At 33.0% G+C, this 14152-nt stretch overlaps 1 protein-coding gene across 1 annotated transcript in view; it reads right to left on the bottom strand.

Annotated features, from left to right (window-relative positions):
* LOC132758784 (CLIP-associating protein 1-like) overlaps nucleotides 1-14152 on the bottom strand; it is a 140320-nt gene that overhangs the window by 33853 nt on the left and 92315 nt on the right. The window contains exons 24-27 of the mRNA XM_060750481.1: nucleotides 13762-13877; nucleotides 12280-12390; nucleotides 684-787; nucleotides 134-197 (exon numbers count right to left, since the gene is read on the bottom strand). Coding sequence (XP_060606464.1) covers nucleotides 134-197; nucleotides 684-787; nucleotides 12280-12390; nucleotides 13762-13877 — 395 coding nt within the window. The remainder of the gene's footprint in view (nucleotides 1-133; nucleotides 198-683; nucleotides 788-12279; nucleotides 12391-13761; nucleotides 13878-14152) is intronic.

The raw sequence follows: 14152 nt of genomic DNA, 5'->3' as shown, positions 1-14152 counted from the left end.
TACAATAATATGTGAAAAACTAAATTTCGAAAAAAATGTCATTAAGGCCGGTTTTCTCGCGTCGTGCCTCATATATTGGCTCTAAATATGGACGTTTTAGATACAACCTTTTACATGAAATGTTTGTACTTACTTTGCTATGTGGATCATGGAACATTCTTGTAAATATTTCTGTGGCTTTCTTTAATTCTATTCGCCTGTGAATAAAAGAGTATGGTATGTATTTTTATAATAATAAAGGTCAAGAAATAATTCTCTAACAAAATTCAACATAAATATTATTATTTACAGATGTATATATATAATATTTTATACACTTTAGTACCTTGAGGGGCAAAGATACCAAAAGAGAGATAAAATATCAAACATTAAAACAAATCTGTCCTGTTAAGTAAAATCCACAACAACCCAATATTATAATGCAGGAAACAAATTTTCCTACTTTTACACTTTTTTATACATTTTATCACATGGTTTACCCTGGAATTAAGAATATTAGTTTTCCCAACTTATCCTGAGTTACAAACAGATACAACTTCTAAAGTATTAGCGCAACAGGTTGACTACTCTTGCGATCAGCAGTGCACCAAAAAGCTTTAATGGTATAAGTTTGATTAAACGATTGGATAAGCTTGGAAAAACCCACAGTTGCTGAGTTCCTGATATAATCCATTTAGACTTACGTCAAAAATCGATTTTGTCGTAATAATTTCTGTAAACTAACAACACCTTCTTTTCGGTCTTGGTATGAACTGCTTTGCAATAATGCAAGGATTTCTCCCATATCCTGAAAGATAAAAACAAACAGATTATCATCTATTATTATCAACTAGAGACAGAAAATTATTTACCAAAGGTTGAAACCACCTTCAATTAACAGTAAGAGATTATGATTTAATTAGTTCATGTACAAGTTTACACCTCATATAATTATATCTCAATGAAAGTAACACTGTTGCTTCCCCCCCCCCCAAAAAAAATCAAAGTGAATAAGCAAGTCTACCTCCTGTTTAACCCAAGAAAGGTACAAGCTAAAATATAAAGGATCAAAAGAAAGGTACAATGACTGAAAGAAGCAGGTGCTTGTATTCACAAAACATAGTGCACACTGTATTGTATAAGATATGATCCAGTGCTTCTGTTTATCCACTGTGAGAAGACTAGACATGACAAAAATAAATATCTGACAGGGAAGATGAACTGACTAGCTCTTTAATTGTTGGTATACATAATGCTTGAAATCCAGCTATTTTTTAAAAGAACTTGTACATGCACAACTAAATCAAAATCTTACGTATCTTTTTTTTTTTAATCATAAAATTCACAACTTAATATTAATCTTTGATTACACATGCAAAATAAAGCAGGATTAACCTACATAATACAGAATAAAACAATGATCTTTAAAAAGACAAAACTCAATGCAGTAATGATCCATCACATTCATTGGGAGAAAAAAATCTGAATAATTATTTTATGGTACATGTAAAAGAAAAAATCTGTAGTTTACAATTCTGTTATTGATTACTGATTAATTTAACCATTTGACTGCAAGCAAATAATTCTGTAAATTTCCCAAAGACTAGATCTTGGTAGCATGTAAATAAAAATCCACTTGAAATGCCATTTCATAATTTCCTAAGTTTGAAAATTTGGTGATGTTGACCCGTCTACCTTGCTAATTTTGTGCAATGGACATTATGTTTCCTACATTAAAATCCTGATTTTTGGCAGTGATAGAATGAGGTCAGGCATACTGTACATGTATATGCAGGCTGACATATTGGATCTTCCCAAATAACCTACCACTGAGAGATATAACTTTAATATTGCAGTAAATTTATGAAAATTGATAAGAATTTGAATGATTTTGTGTAAGCAATTGTCTGATAAAATGATATAACTTACAAACTGTCCCCTAACCCTTACACCACAATGCCTATTTTCATCTTCACAGCACACACGTTAAAAGTTGAATACACATGTACACTGACAATGAAACATAGATATACCTCCCCATATTCCCCCCCACCCCAAAACAATGTTGATTTTTATTTATCATTAACATTAACCTTTTCTTGGTGCTATTGGATAGCAGGTGTCATATTCTGCTTTTAATTAACTAATAAAATATAAAGTTTAAAATAACCCATGAAATTATTTTCAAGCAAAGAAAACTGCTCAAACAAACTGGCTATTTCAAATTAGAAACAGAACAAATAAAACAAACAAGAACAAAGAAAAAAAAAGTCGCATTTTTCAATTTTAAAGGTTTTTTAAAAAATTTATCAAAATTTAAATTTTTTTCAAATATCAATGACCCTTGAAAACTTAAAATGTAGGTCAAAAGCCCTCGACTCCGAAGAAACAAAACAAATTTTTTACACAAAATTACCTTGAATTTTAATTTTCCCATCAATGTTGCTAAAATTTTGGGCCAGAAAATTATAACCCAAAACCCGTGCCCCAAAAAGGAAAAATTATATTTATTTTGGCCCGGGTTAAAAAATCTTGTCAAAAAATTTATTTTAAATCATTGGTGATTTTTACAGCTTTTAAAAGAAAAAAAGAGGGAAGGGCCTTTATGATCTTCTTTTGGACATTTCTTCCATTTCAAAAACAAGCAGATGCCCAGAGTTAGAACCCACTAGTTACCCGTTTACTAACAAAAAAGCTTCTTCAAAAAAAAAATCCAACCCATTTAAAACCCGCCAAATTCATCCTCCCTCCCAGTCCCCCCCGGGCCAAAACCCCCACACCCACAGTTTTATTTGGTAAAATTCAAAAAAAAAAAAAATTACATAAAAAAGGGGGGAAAAAATTCCAAAAAACTTTCATAGGACCTTTTTTATAGTTTTTTGTTTATAGAGGGGGGGCCTTTTTAAACCCCAGGTTTTGACTTAAAAAAATAAAAGGGGAAAAATTAAAAAAACAACAAAAGAAAAAACCTGCCAACCCAAAAATCTTGTAACCAGCATACCCAAAGGCCCCTGTAAATTTTCAACAACCCCTGCAGTTTTTTAAATTTAGCTGTTTTTTCATGGGAAAAACTAAACAAAAAGCCAATTTTTAAAAAAACATTGTTTGCTTTAATTAAAGCCAAATTTTTTTATGTTTATTTAAAATTAAAAATAGCAAAATAACATTGCCCAAACTTTTAATTAAGCCCAATTTTTTTTATGTTTATTCAATACAAATAGCATTAAATAACATTGCTAGCTTTAATTAAGCAATTATTTTATGTTTATTCTATTAGAGTAGCATTAAATAACATTGCCAGCTTTTATCAAGCACTTATTTCATTTCCAACTCAAAATGTGTCCTGAGAAAATGGATGCCACCACATTTCTCTGTTTTGTCAGCACCATAGATAGACAGACACAAGAAAATCTATATGCACCTCCTTCCCCCCCAAATGGGAGCATATTATTCAACACAGATTATTCTTGCAAGGTTGCTTCAAGCTGTAGCTTATTTTCATTTCACTTGAACACTTAGTACCCTTTTACAAGATGTTATTTCCATTCTGATAACAACAATTTAACATATATCTTGTTATTGTGTATTCTGATAACAACAATTTAACATATATCTTGTTATTGTGTATTCTGATAACAACAATTTAACATAAATCTTGTTATTGTGTATTCTGATAACAACAATTTAACATATATCTTGTTATTGTGTATTCTGATAACAACAATTTAACATATATCTTGTTATTGTGTATTCTGATAACAACAATTTAACATATATCTTGTTATTGTGTATTCTGATAACAACAATTTAACATATATCTTGTTATTGTGTATTTTGATAACAACAATTTAACATATATCTTGTTATTGTGTGTCTAATTTTCCTTAATAACCTTGCTTCCCCTAAGATTTATTTAATATTTATCAACATTGATTAAATAAAACAAACATATTTAAGCTTTAAACAGTTACGATCTATATACATTACTATTCAAATAGAAAATATAGGATAAAATTGTTTCAAATTAAGGCTATGAAATGATATCTCTAACATTAAGCCTGATGGCGGCAACTAATCCTACCCATGTGACTAGTGCTGACCAAGATCAGCCAGAATATGGTCCACACGGTTCGGTCCAAAGTACACAGTGTTCACAATTCAGTCAGTACAAATTTGAAATCCCCCATCCCCCCCACTGATAAATAGTTTTGTCTAGACTGAAAGGTGGACAAGTCCATTTTAGATATTCAGCATGGTGAAAGATTATTAGAAAAAAACCAGAAATCAATAAATTTAGATACTCTGGAACCCGGCTAATGTTGGGTTCTCCCATCTAATTCTTGTGTACAAACAAACTTTACAGTTACACCTTGGTAAATATATTGATAATTAGTGCATCGGATTGATTTGTCTATTGTAAACGGTTGCACACCATGATGCCATAACTGTAGAAGTTTGTTTGTTGAGAAAAACCCACATTTACCTAGTTCCGGATAGTATCTACTGATTTACTATCATTCATCAATTAGTCAATGTAAATAATTTTATTTCATAGCCTTTATCATAATCATACATGTATATCAGAAAAGGGAAAGATTGACAAAGATTATACAATATCAAGTGCTGGAATAGCTAACATAATTATATAACTGTGCTGTAGGGACTTTACATAACCAATATGTTCTTATATAAATCACATGTTTTGACAACTGATATACAATGAATTAAAAACATCTAATTTCAATCTGTGAGGTAAATTAAATTCACCTTGGATACCAAAAATTTTCTTATTTGCAAAAATGTTGTAAATTCATATTCTTTATATTATACAATTGCTACTTCATAACTTTAACACACAAAAATAACACCCCATGTCAGTTGTATAATTCAACCCTTGCTCTGTTGAATTTTAGTAATTTAGATTTGTCCTGCTTTGAACTTGGTAATGTCCAGTTGAAAGTTAAGGATTTTAATTTATTAAAATACAAAAAATTAAAAGTGACCTACAATAGTATAGAGTCTAGTCAGATTGTATGACTAATCGTTTTTCATTCCTTCAAGTTTAATTACTTTTCCTTCAAGTAAGTTTAATAAATTTTCATTCCAGCAAGTTTAATTATAATTTGTTCAAGCAAGTTTAATTACTTTTCCTTCAAGTAAGTTTAATAAATTTTCATTCCAGCAAGTTTAATTATAATTTGTTCAAGCAAGTTTAATTACTTTTCGTTCAAGCAACTTTTAATTTCTTTTGGTTCAATCAAGTTTAATTACTTTACATTCAAGCAAGTTTAATTACTTTTGGTTCAAGCAAGTTTAATTACTTTTCTTTCAAGCAAGTTTAATTTCTTTTCATTCAAGCAAGTTTAATTACTTTTCATTCAAGCAAGTTTAATTTCTTTGGTTTTCAAGCAAGTTTAATTTCTTCAGGTTTCAAGCAAGTTAAATTTCTTCTTGTTCAAGAAAGTTTAATTACTTCTGGTTCAAGCAAGTTTAATTTCTTTGGGTTTCAAGCAAGTTTAATTTCTTTGGTTTTCAAGCAAGTTTAATTTCTTTGGGTTTCAAGCAAGTTAAATTTCTTCTTGTTCAAGCAAGTTTAATTACTTCTGGTTCAAGCAAGTTTAATTTCTTCAGGTTTCAAGCAAGTTTAATTTCTTTGGTTTTCAAGCAAGTTTAATTTCTTTGGGTTTCAAGCAAGTTAAATTTCTTCTTGTTCAAGCAATTTTAATTTCTTCTGGTTCAAGCAAGTTTAATTTCTTTGGGTTTCAAGCAAGTTTAATTTCTTTGGTTTTCAAGCAAGTTTAATTACTTTTGGTTCAAGCAAGTTTAATTTCTTTGGTTTTCAAGCAAGTTTAATTTCTTCGGGTTTCAAGCAAGTTAAATTTCTTCTTGTTCAAGCAAGTTTAATTACTTCTGGTTCAAGCAAGTTTAATTTCTTTGGGTTTCAAGCAAGTTTAATTTCTTTGGTTTTCAAGCAAGTTTAATTACTTCTGGTTCAAGCAAGTTTAATTTCTTTGGGTTTTAAGCAAGTTAAATTACTTTATGTTCAAGCAAGTTTAATTTTTTCTGGTTCAAGCAACGTAAGGGTTAAATTATGAACATGACAACTATGATAAAATCTTTTCACAGAATAATCAATTTGTTTTTCTTGTTATACCGATGTTAGAATCATATTATCATCTACAAATATTCTAGCAAGCACAGCTGAAATAAGAAATAAACAAGATATGTTTGTAAAACATGTATGCCCCCTATCAGCAGCCAATTAGTCATGTGATAAGGTTATTATGCATGACTTCTGACCCAGTGATCAAACAATTAATAAGGGTTATAAAGTATCTACTGGTCATGACCTTGACCTTTGACCTCTTGACCCAAAACTCAATAGGGGTCATCTGCTGGTCACGACCAATCATCATACAAAGTTTTGAAGTTCCTAGGCCTAGGCGTTTTTAGTAAATTGATCAGAAACCGTTTTTACCTACAAGGTCAATGTGACCTTGACCTTTGACCCCTTGACCCCAAAATCAATAGGGGTCATCTGCTGGTCATGACCAATCGCCATGCCTAGGTTGAAGTTCCTAGGCCTAAGGGTTCTCTTATTATTGATCGGAAACCGTTTTAACATACAAGGTCAATGTGACCTTGACCTTTGACCCCAAAATCAATAGGGGTCATCTGCTGGTCATGACCAATCACCATGCCAAGTTTGAAGTTCCTAGGCCGAAGCGTTCTTTAGTTATTGATCAGAAACCGTTTTACTTACAAGGTCATTGTGACCTTGACCTTTGACCCCTTAATCCCAAAATCAATAGGAGTAATCTGCTGGTCATGACAAATCACCATACCAAGTTTGAAGTTCCTAGGCCTAAGTGTTCTTGAGTTATTGATCAGAAACCGTTTTTACTTAAAAGGTCAATGTGACCTTGACCTTTGACCCCTTCACCTAAAACTTAATAGGGGTCATCTGCTGGTCATGACCAATCATCACACAAAGGTTGAAGTTCCTAGGCCTAAGCGTTTTTAGTTAATTGATCGGAAATCGTTTTTACCTACAAGGTCAATGTGACCTTGACCTTTGACCCCTTGACCCCAAAATCAATAGGTCATCTGCTGGTCATGACCAATCACCATACCAAGTTTGAAGTTCCTAGGCATAAGGGTTCTTAAGTTATTGATCGGAAAGCATTTTTACCTTCAAGGTCAATGTGACCTTGCCCTTTAACCCCTTAACCCCAAAATCAATAGGGGTCATCTGCTGGTCATGACCAATCTCCATACCAAGTTTGAAGTTCCTAGGCCTAAGGGTTCTTTAGTTATTGATCGGAAAGCATTTTTACCTTCAAGGTCAATGTGACCTTGACCTTTGACCCTTGACCCCAAAATCAATAGGGGTCATCTACTGATCATAACCAATCACCATCTCAAGTTTGAAGTCCCTAGGCCTAAGGGTTCTTTCATTATTGATCGGAAACCGTTTTTACCTACAAGGTCAATGTGACCTTGACCTTGACCCCTTAACCCCAAAATCAATAGGGGTCATCTGATTGGTCATAACCAATCACCATACCAAGTTTGAAGTTCCTAGGCCTTAAGGTTCTTTAGTTATTGATTGGAAACCGTTTTTACCTACAAGGTCAATGTGACCTTGACCTTTGACCCCTTGACCCCAAAATCATTAGGGTTCATCTACTGATCATGACCAATCACCATACCAAGTTTGAAGTTCCTAGGACGTAAGGTTCTTTAGTTATTGATTGGAAACCGTTTTTGCTTACAAGGTCAATGTGACCTTGACCTTTGACCCCTTGACCCCAAAATCAATAGGGGTCATCTACTGATCATGACCAATCACCATACCAAGTTTGAAGTTCCTAGGCCTTAAGGTTCTTTAGTTATTGATCGGAAACCGTTTTTGCTTTCAAGGTCAATGTGACCTTGACCTTTGTCCCCTTGACCCCAAATCAATAGGGGTCATCTACTGGTCATGACCAATCACCATACCAAGTTTGAAGTTCCTAGGCCTTAAGGTTCTTTAGTTATTGATCGGAAACCGTTTTTGCTTTCAAGGTCAATGTGACCTTGACCTTTGACCCCTTGACCCCAAAATCAATAGGGGTCATCTACTGGTCATGACCAATCACCATACCAAGTTTGAAGTTCCTAGGCCTAAGGGTTCTTTAGTTATCACTCGGAAACCATTTGGTCTACGGACCGACGGACCGACGGACCGACAAGTGCAAAGCAATATACCCCCTTTTCTTCGAAATGGGGGCATAATAATAGCTACAAAAAAAACAACATGCATGCAGCATTTGCTTTATTTTATAACCATCTTGCATCTGCATTTGTTAGCCCCTTTTTCCTTTTAAAAGTTTCTGTTTTACGCCAGTTCTCAACTGAGAACAGTATGTCATTCTTAACTATATACCCAGACAATAAAATATTACATCTATTAAAGGGACATAACTAACACCCTACCTTCCTTCTCATCTGTGAAGAATCAAAACAAAATTGAACATAAAAAAATATATAAAAAACACAACAACGTGACATAGCAATTAAGTATCATGAAGAAGCTGTGTGATTTTTAAAATAAAATTTAACAAAAAATAACAAATGCATTTACAAGGAACATAAATACGACTGGGATTTAAGCAAAATTAAATACAAATTCAGAGCTACATGTTATTCATTACATTACAGTCAAATACATTCATCATATGAGCGGCATCATGACAAAACCAACATAATGGGTTTGCGACCAGCATGGATCTAGACCAGCCTGCGCATCCGCGCAGTCTGATCAGGATCCATGCTGTTCGCTATCAGTTTCTCTAATTTTTATAGAGTATGTAAGCGAACAGCATAGATCCTGATCAGACTGCCCGGATGCGCAGGCTGGTCTGGATCCATGCTGGTCGCAAACCCATTATGTTGGTTTTGTCATGACACGGCTCATATCCCCTCAAACGGGAGTTTTTATATTTAAAAATTCCATAACTACTTTGTAGGAATAATTCAAATTCTGGAGAATTTTATACATTTGTAAAAATAAAATTTTATGTTAAAGTTCACTTTTCTCCTTATATAACTGGGTCTAAAATGTCATGACAGCAATGTCAAAATTCGAGCATCAATTTGTTCAAGGGATTATTTTTTCAATTATAAAAAAATAATCTGATACTCCTATTAATTTTAACAAGTGTCTTAAATACTTCCTTTTTTTCTTCATATTTGCCCTAGTACTTTTGCTTTCTGAAGACACTTCTGTTGATAACTTTCTTATCAACCTCCATACAAGTTCATAATATAATGAACAACATCAGAAAGAAACAAAATGCATTCTACAGGCAACTAGAACAAGAGCTTTGTCCTCAGAGCAAGAATACCACTCATGCTGGCACATGACTAAATGGTTGTCCATTTATACATATATTTTTGAAGGCAACTAAATCTGACAGCTGTAACCAAACACTAAATTGTGTAATATTTGGGATTCTGTCAATTAACGTTCAACTATGACCTTGACCTTCAGGTGAAACCACTATGGCATGGGTAATGCACATTGCCTTGTTGTGGCAAAGTTAATGTAGCATGGATTCTGCATATTGCTGTGTTGAGGAAGTTTCAAGGAAGTTTATGAATGGGTATAGGATTTATACAGCAAATATAAAATTTCTGATGTTTCACATTTAACCTTTAACTGTTTAACTTCGAGTTGGTACAAAATTGTCTGAAAACTTGCTCTCAAGTGTGACCTTGACCTTGAAACATCATTTGAATGACAAAGTATCTGAGTATTGTTAAGTTGGACATTTAAGCAAAGTATAAAGAAAATCTTTAAAGGGGTATATGATTTATTGAGTGGACAGACAAAGTGATTCCAGAATAGCCCTGTAAACAGTGACATTATGTAATGGAGCCATCAATGCATGAATACAATGGTTCTTATACAATGGTACTATTCTTTACAATAAAACACCTTTGGAAGCATTCAAGATTGTCTCTTACACCTCATGGACAAGTTAATAGTTAATTCAAATTTAGAGAAAGAATGGTACCAATGTATAAGCAAACTACTCAGATAACATGCAAAACACTAAATAATCTTGTTTCAGCATAAGTTTTTCTTGGTGAGTGCATTAGTGCATGGACCAAAAAAAAATACAACACCCACTACCTTAGATGGAGTCGACGAACGACGGGGCCATCTTTCCTTTTCGGTTGTCGAATTGGAAGCCTTTTTATTTTGAAGCATTAACAGATGTACGATGCATTTACATTAAAAACAGTTACAGCAAAAAAATAAGTTATCATTTCATCAACAGCATGCTCATTATGTTGAAGAAAATCATTAACTACAAAAATATGAATAAAAAAGCTTGGAACAGCCATTAAATATACCGCTTTTGCATTAGTTTTCCTAACCATATTAAAAATACTGTAATTATCAACAATTAAAGAAAGAAATTGCTCTGGCTTACTTACTGACCTTAAATACTGCAAGGATCATTATGTTTTAAGGCAAAGAAAGTCTGTGAAAGGGATATTTGTCAATGATTAAATAAATTTTATAATGAGAAAATTCGTCTTTAAGAAAAGTCGGATGTATAACTGCTCTATGCCTGTAGGAAGAAAGTCCTTGTGGCAACAACCATCATTTTGCTAATTGAGAGTATTGCAGCCCAGTAAATATGTCATGAATGGATCTAGAGGAAGGTTTATGGGGGTCATGACCCCCCCCCCCCCCCCCCCCTTTTGGCTTGTATGTGACAACCCTCTAAGATTTGAAAATGATTTAATCAACTTATGTATTTTTAGTAAAAATCAAACAAAACTAGTAAAATCCAGCAAAAAAAAAATATAACTTATGACCCCTTCTGGAATTTGGATAAAATGCCAAACACCCTTTGGAAAATATGCACTTCACCTTGTCAAAACTTTGTGGCGCCCCTCTGGTAAAAAAAAAATACTGGATCTAGGCCTGTACATGATTACTCTTTTTATATTCCAAAAATTATTATTACAGCAATATTAAGAGTTTAAACAAGGTTCCGGTGACCGAATTGTTACAATATCTGTTATGTGTTTGTTTCATAACTTTCCTATCCCCCTTGTTCTATTAGTGAATTCATTACTGCTCAGCAGGAGGAAACAATCTTTAAATGTTCTGTTAATTAGGAAAACATGTTGGACATTTTTTTCATTTACAGTCTCAGAGTTTAAAATAAAACAAAAATGGTCAATAAGGTATTCTGATATCATGTATTTTGACTTTGATCATCAGATGCAAAAAAATTGTTCCTTTTTAGAAAGAAGAAACAGGAGCTTTAAAATGTTTACAAAATGAGCCGTGTCATGACAAAACCAACATCCACGCAGTCTGATCATGATCCATGCTGTGCGCTATCAATTTCTCTACTTGTAATAGGGTTTGTAAGCAAACAGCATTGATCCTGATCAGACTGCGCAGATGCGCAGGCTGATCTGGATCCATGCTGGTCGCAAACCCATTATGTTGGTTTTGTCGTGACGCGGCTCAAAATGGTTTTAGAGCATGTCAGATGCTTATTCCCTGAAAAAAGTAGTGCTGAATGTGAAATTATAACTGAACTATCTGACAATTCACATATTAAGATTATCTAACCTTCCCTGACTAAATACTACAATAAATGTCTGAAACTTTAAACCCAAAAGCAATTGGAATTAAAAATAATAAAAACGTGGATATCAGAAGAATAAAGTTATTAAACTGAGAGCAAAAAACATCACTTCATTTAAACTTTCGGTCAAGATTTCGATACTTTTCAAAATTCAAGCGCACCAAAAAAGCTTAAGCTCAAATGTCTCAATACTCAACAAAATAAGTAATTAATCAAGTTGCTTTTAAACTACAGTAGAAGCCCACTAATGAAACCACTTGCGGTTCTGAAGAAATAAATGGTCTTAATAGAGTAGTACTGTCTCTATTCAAAGTCCATTAAAAACGGATTCATCATCAGTATTCACATGATTCAGTACTGCAAATACTATAGTTTTTTAACAAGGCTTTATTTTTTTGTGGTTGTTGTTTTTTGTTTTTGTTTTTTTTATAGGATTAAGGTGATTCACAGACAAACAGACAGGAAAAACATTATATTAATTAATAAAGGGGAATTTGTATAAATTTATTTTAATTTTGTAATGTGAATGAGAAGCTTTTAAACTAAAAACACTGCTAGAGGTTACACAAAGCATCAGTATTTCATTTCCCGCCTTACAACAATATTCTTATACACCATCCATGTTTAAGATACTCACCTCTGAGGTTTTTCCATATGAACTAAAAGACCTTTCTGAACACACACTGGAAGTTTCACTGGCATTATCATCTGAATCATAACTCTCATAACGTTTCCTTAGAGGCTGGCGCTAAAATAATCAATATCAAATGTTTAAATGTCACAACTAAAAAGCATCTTGAGCTGCAATAACATTTCCAGCTATCTATTTTTCTTGTTACTCCTTTTTATACTTTAGTAAAGTTTTAAGTCATGTAACTTTTTAGCCTTTACTTGTGGCACAAAAACCATCGATTTGCTTTGCTATGTATTGTTTACAGATTAAAAAGGTCAACAATTCATGAACAGTCAGTCAGACTATAAAGCTGTGCATGACAACTTGCCAATCAAACCATTATCTGGATAACTATTCATGAACAGAGCCTATCAAACTTTGAACTGGTTAACTATTCATGAACAGAGCCTATCAAACTTTGAACTGGTTAACTTTTCATGAACAGAGCCTATCAAACTTTGAACTGGTTAACTATTCATGAACAGAGCCTATCAAACTTTGAACTGGTTAACTTTTCATGAACAGAGCCTATCAAACTTTGAACTGGTTAACTATCCATGAACAGAGCCTATCAAACTTTGAACTGGTTAACTTTTCATGAACAGAGCCTATCAAACTTTGAACTGGTTAACTTTTCATGAACAGAGCCTATCAAACTTTGAACTGGTTAACTATTCATGAACAGAGCCTATCAAACTTTAAACTGGTTAACTATTCATGAACAGAGCCTATCAAACTTTGAACTGGTTAACTTTTCATGAACAGAGCCTATCAAACTTTGAACTGGTTAACTATTCATGAACAGAGCCTATCAAACTTTGAACTGGTTAACTATTCATGAACAGAGCCTATCAAACATTAAACTGGTTAACTATTCATGAACAGAGCCTATCAAACTTTAAACTGGTTAACTATTCATGAACAGAGCCTATCAAACTTTAAACTGGTTAACTATTCATGGCCAGAACCAAACAAATCATTTTTCGGTAAACTATTCATGAACTTTAAACTTAGTTTATATTGTTTAAGGCAATGTCAGACAATTATAAAGTAAGTACAAAAATTGATAACCAGGTGTGAAGCTCCATCACAAAATAACATTTAAATACATTTACACAACAACACAGTCATGTATACATTTACAATGTAAAGGAATATTTGATTGTTGATTGTTAAACAATTAGTGCCAATAAAACTATTAAAATAATGTCAGAATAATATTGTACATTGTACGTTTTTTCTTTGTTTCTGACGTGTTTAAATCTGACAGGAAGTAAGGACAGAGTTATCTTTCATAGGCAGTTTTGACTGTATACAACCAATAGTTGTTAGAGGCAAAGTCAATGACATTAACATCTTGGCCACACAGGAAAACCTTTATATGCGTTCAAAACATTTACAAGCACATATTATTAATTACAAATCAGTCTTTAAGATCTTATTTACCAAGGCATCTGCTAACAGTTCCTCCACGTCCTGACCAGGTTTTAATGTTTTTACTGTCAAACCACTCTTACCGGCAGACTTACTACCGCTGAATCTTCGTTCACGTCCTGGTAATCCTACAACAACAAAAAATTGAACATAATTTTTATAAGATTATATCCAGACTTCCCAAAGAAAATGACACTTAAGATGGAAATAGGAGTTGCATGCAACTTAACACTGATGTTTTCAAGTTCATATGATCATAAAAGTCCATGCTAAATTTATGATTCTCAAGTGCAGCAACTCTAGATGAGAAAGTTAATGACATTAACCTCAAAGCCTAAATCATACTATTATTTTGATGCATCAACAATGATGTGGGGTAAGAGCAAGGGCAGGATTATAAACT

Source organism: Ruditapes philippinarum, unplaced genomic scaffold, assembly GCF_026571515.1.
Source record: "Ruditapes philippinarum isolate M1 unplaced genomic scaffold, ASM2657151v2 ctg1302_1_1_1_1, whole genome shotgun sequence".
Classification (NCBI taxonomy): domain Eukaryota; kingdom Metazoa; phylum Mollusca; class Bivalvia; order Venerida; family Veneridae; genus Ruditapes; species Ruditapes philippinarum.
Note: the sequence above shows the minus strand (reverse complement) of the source record. Positions and strands in the feature narration are given on the sequence as shown.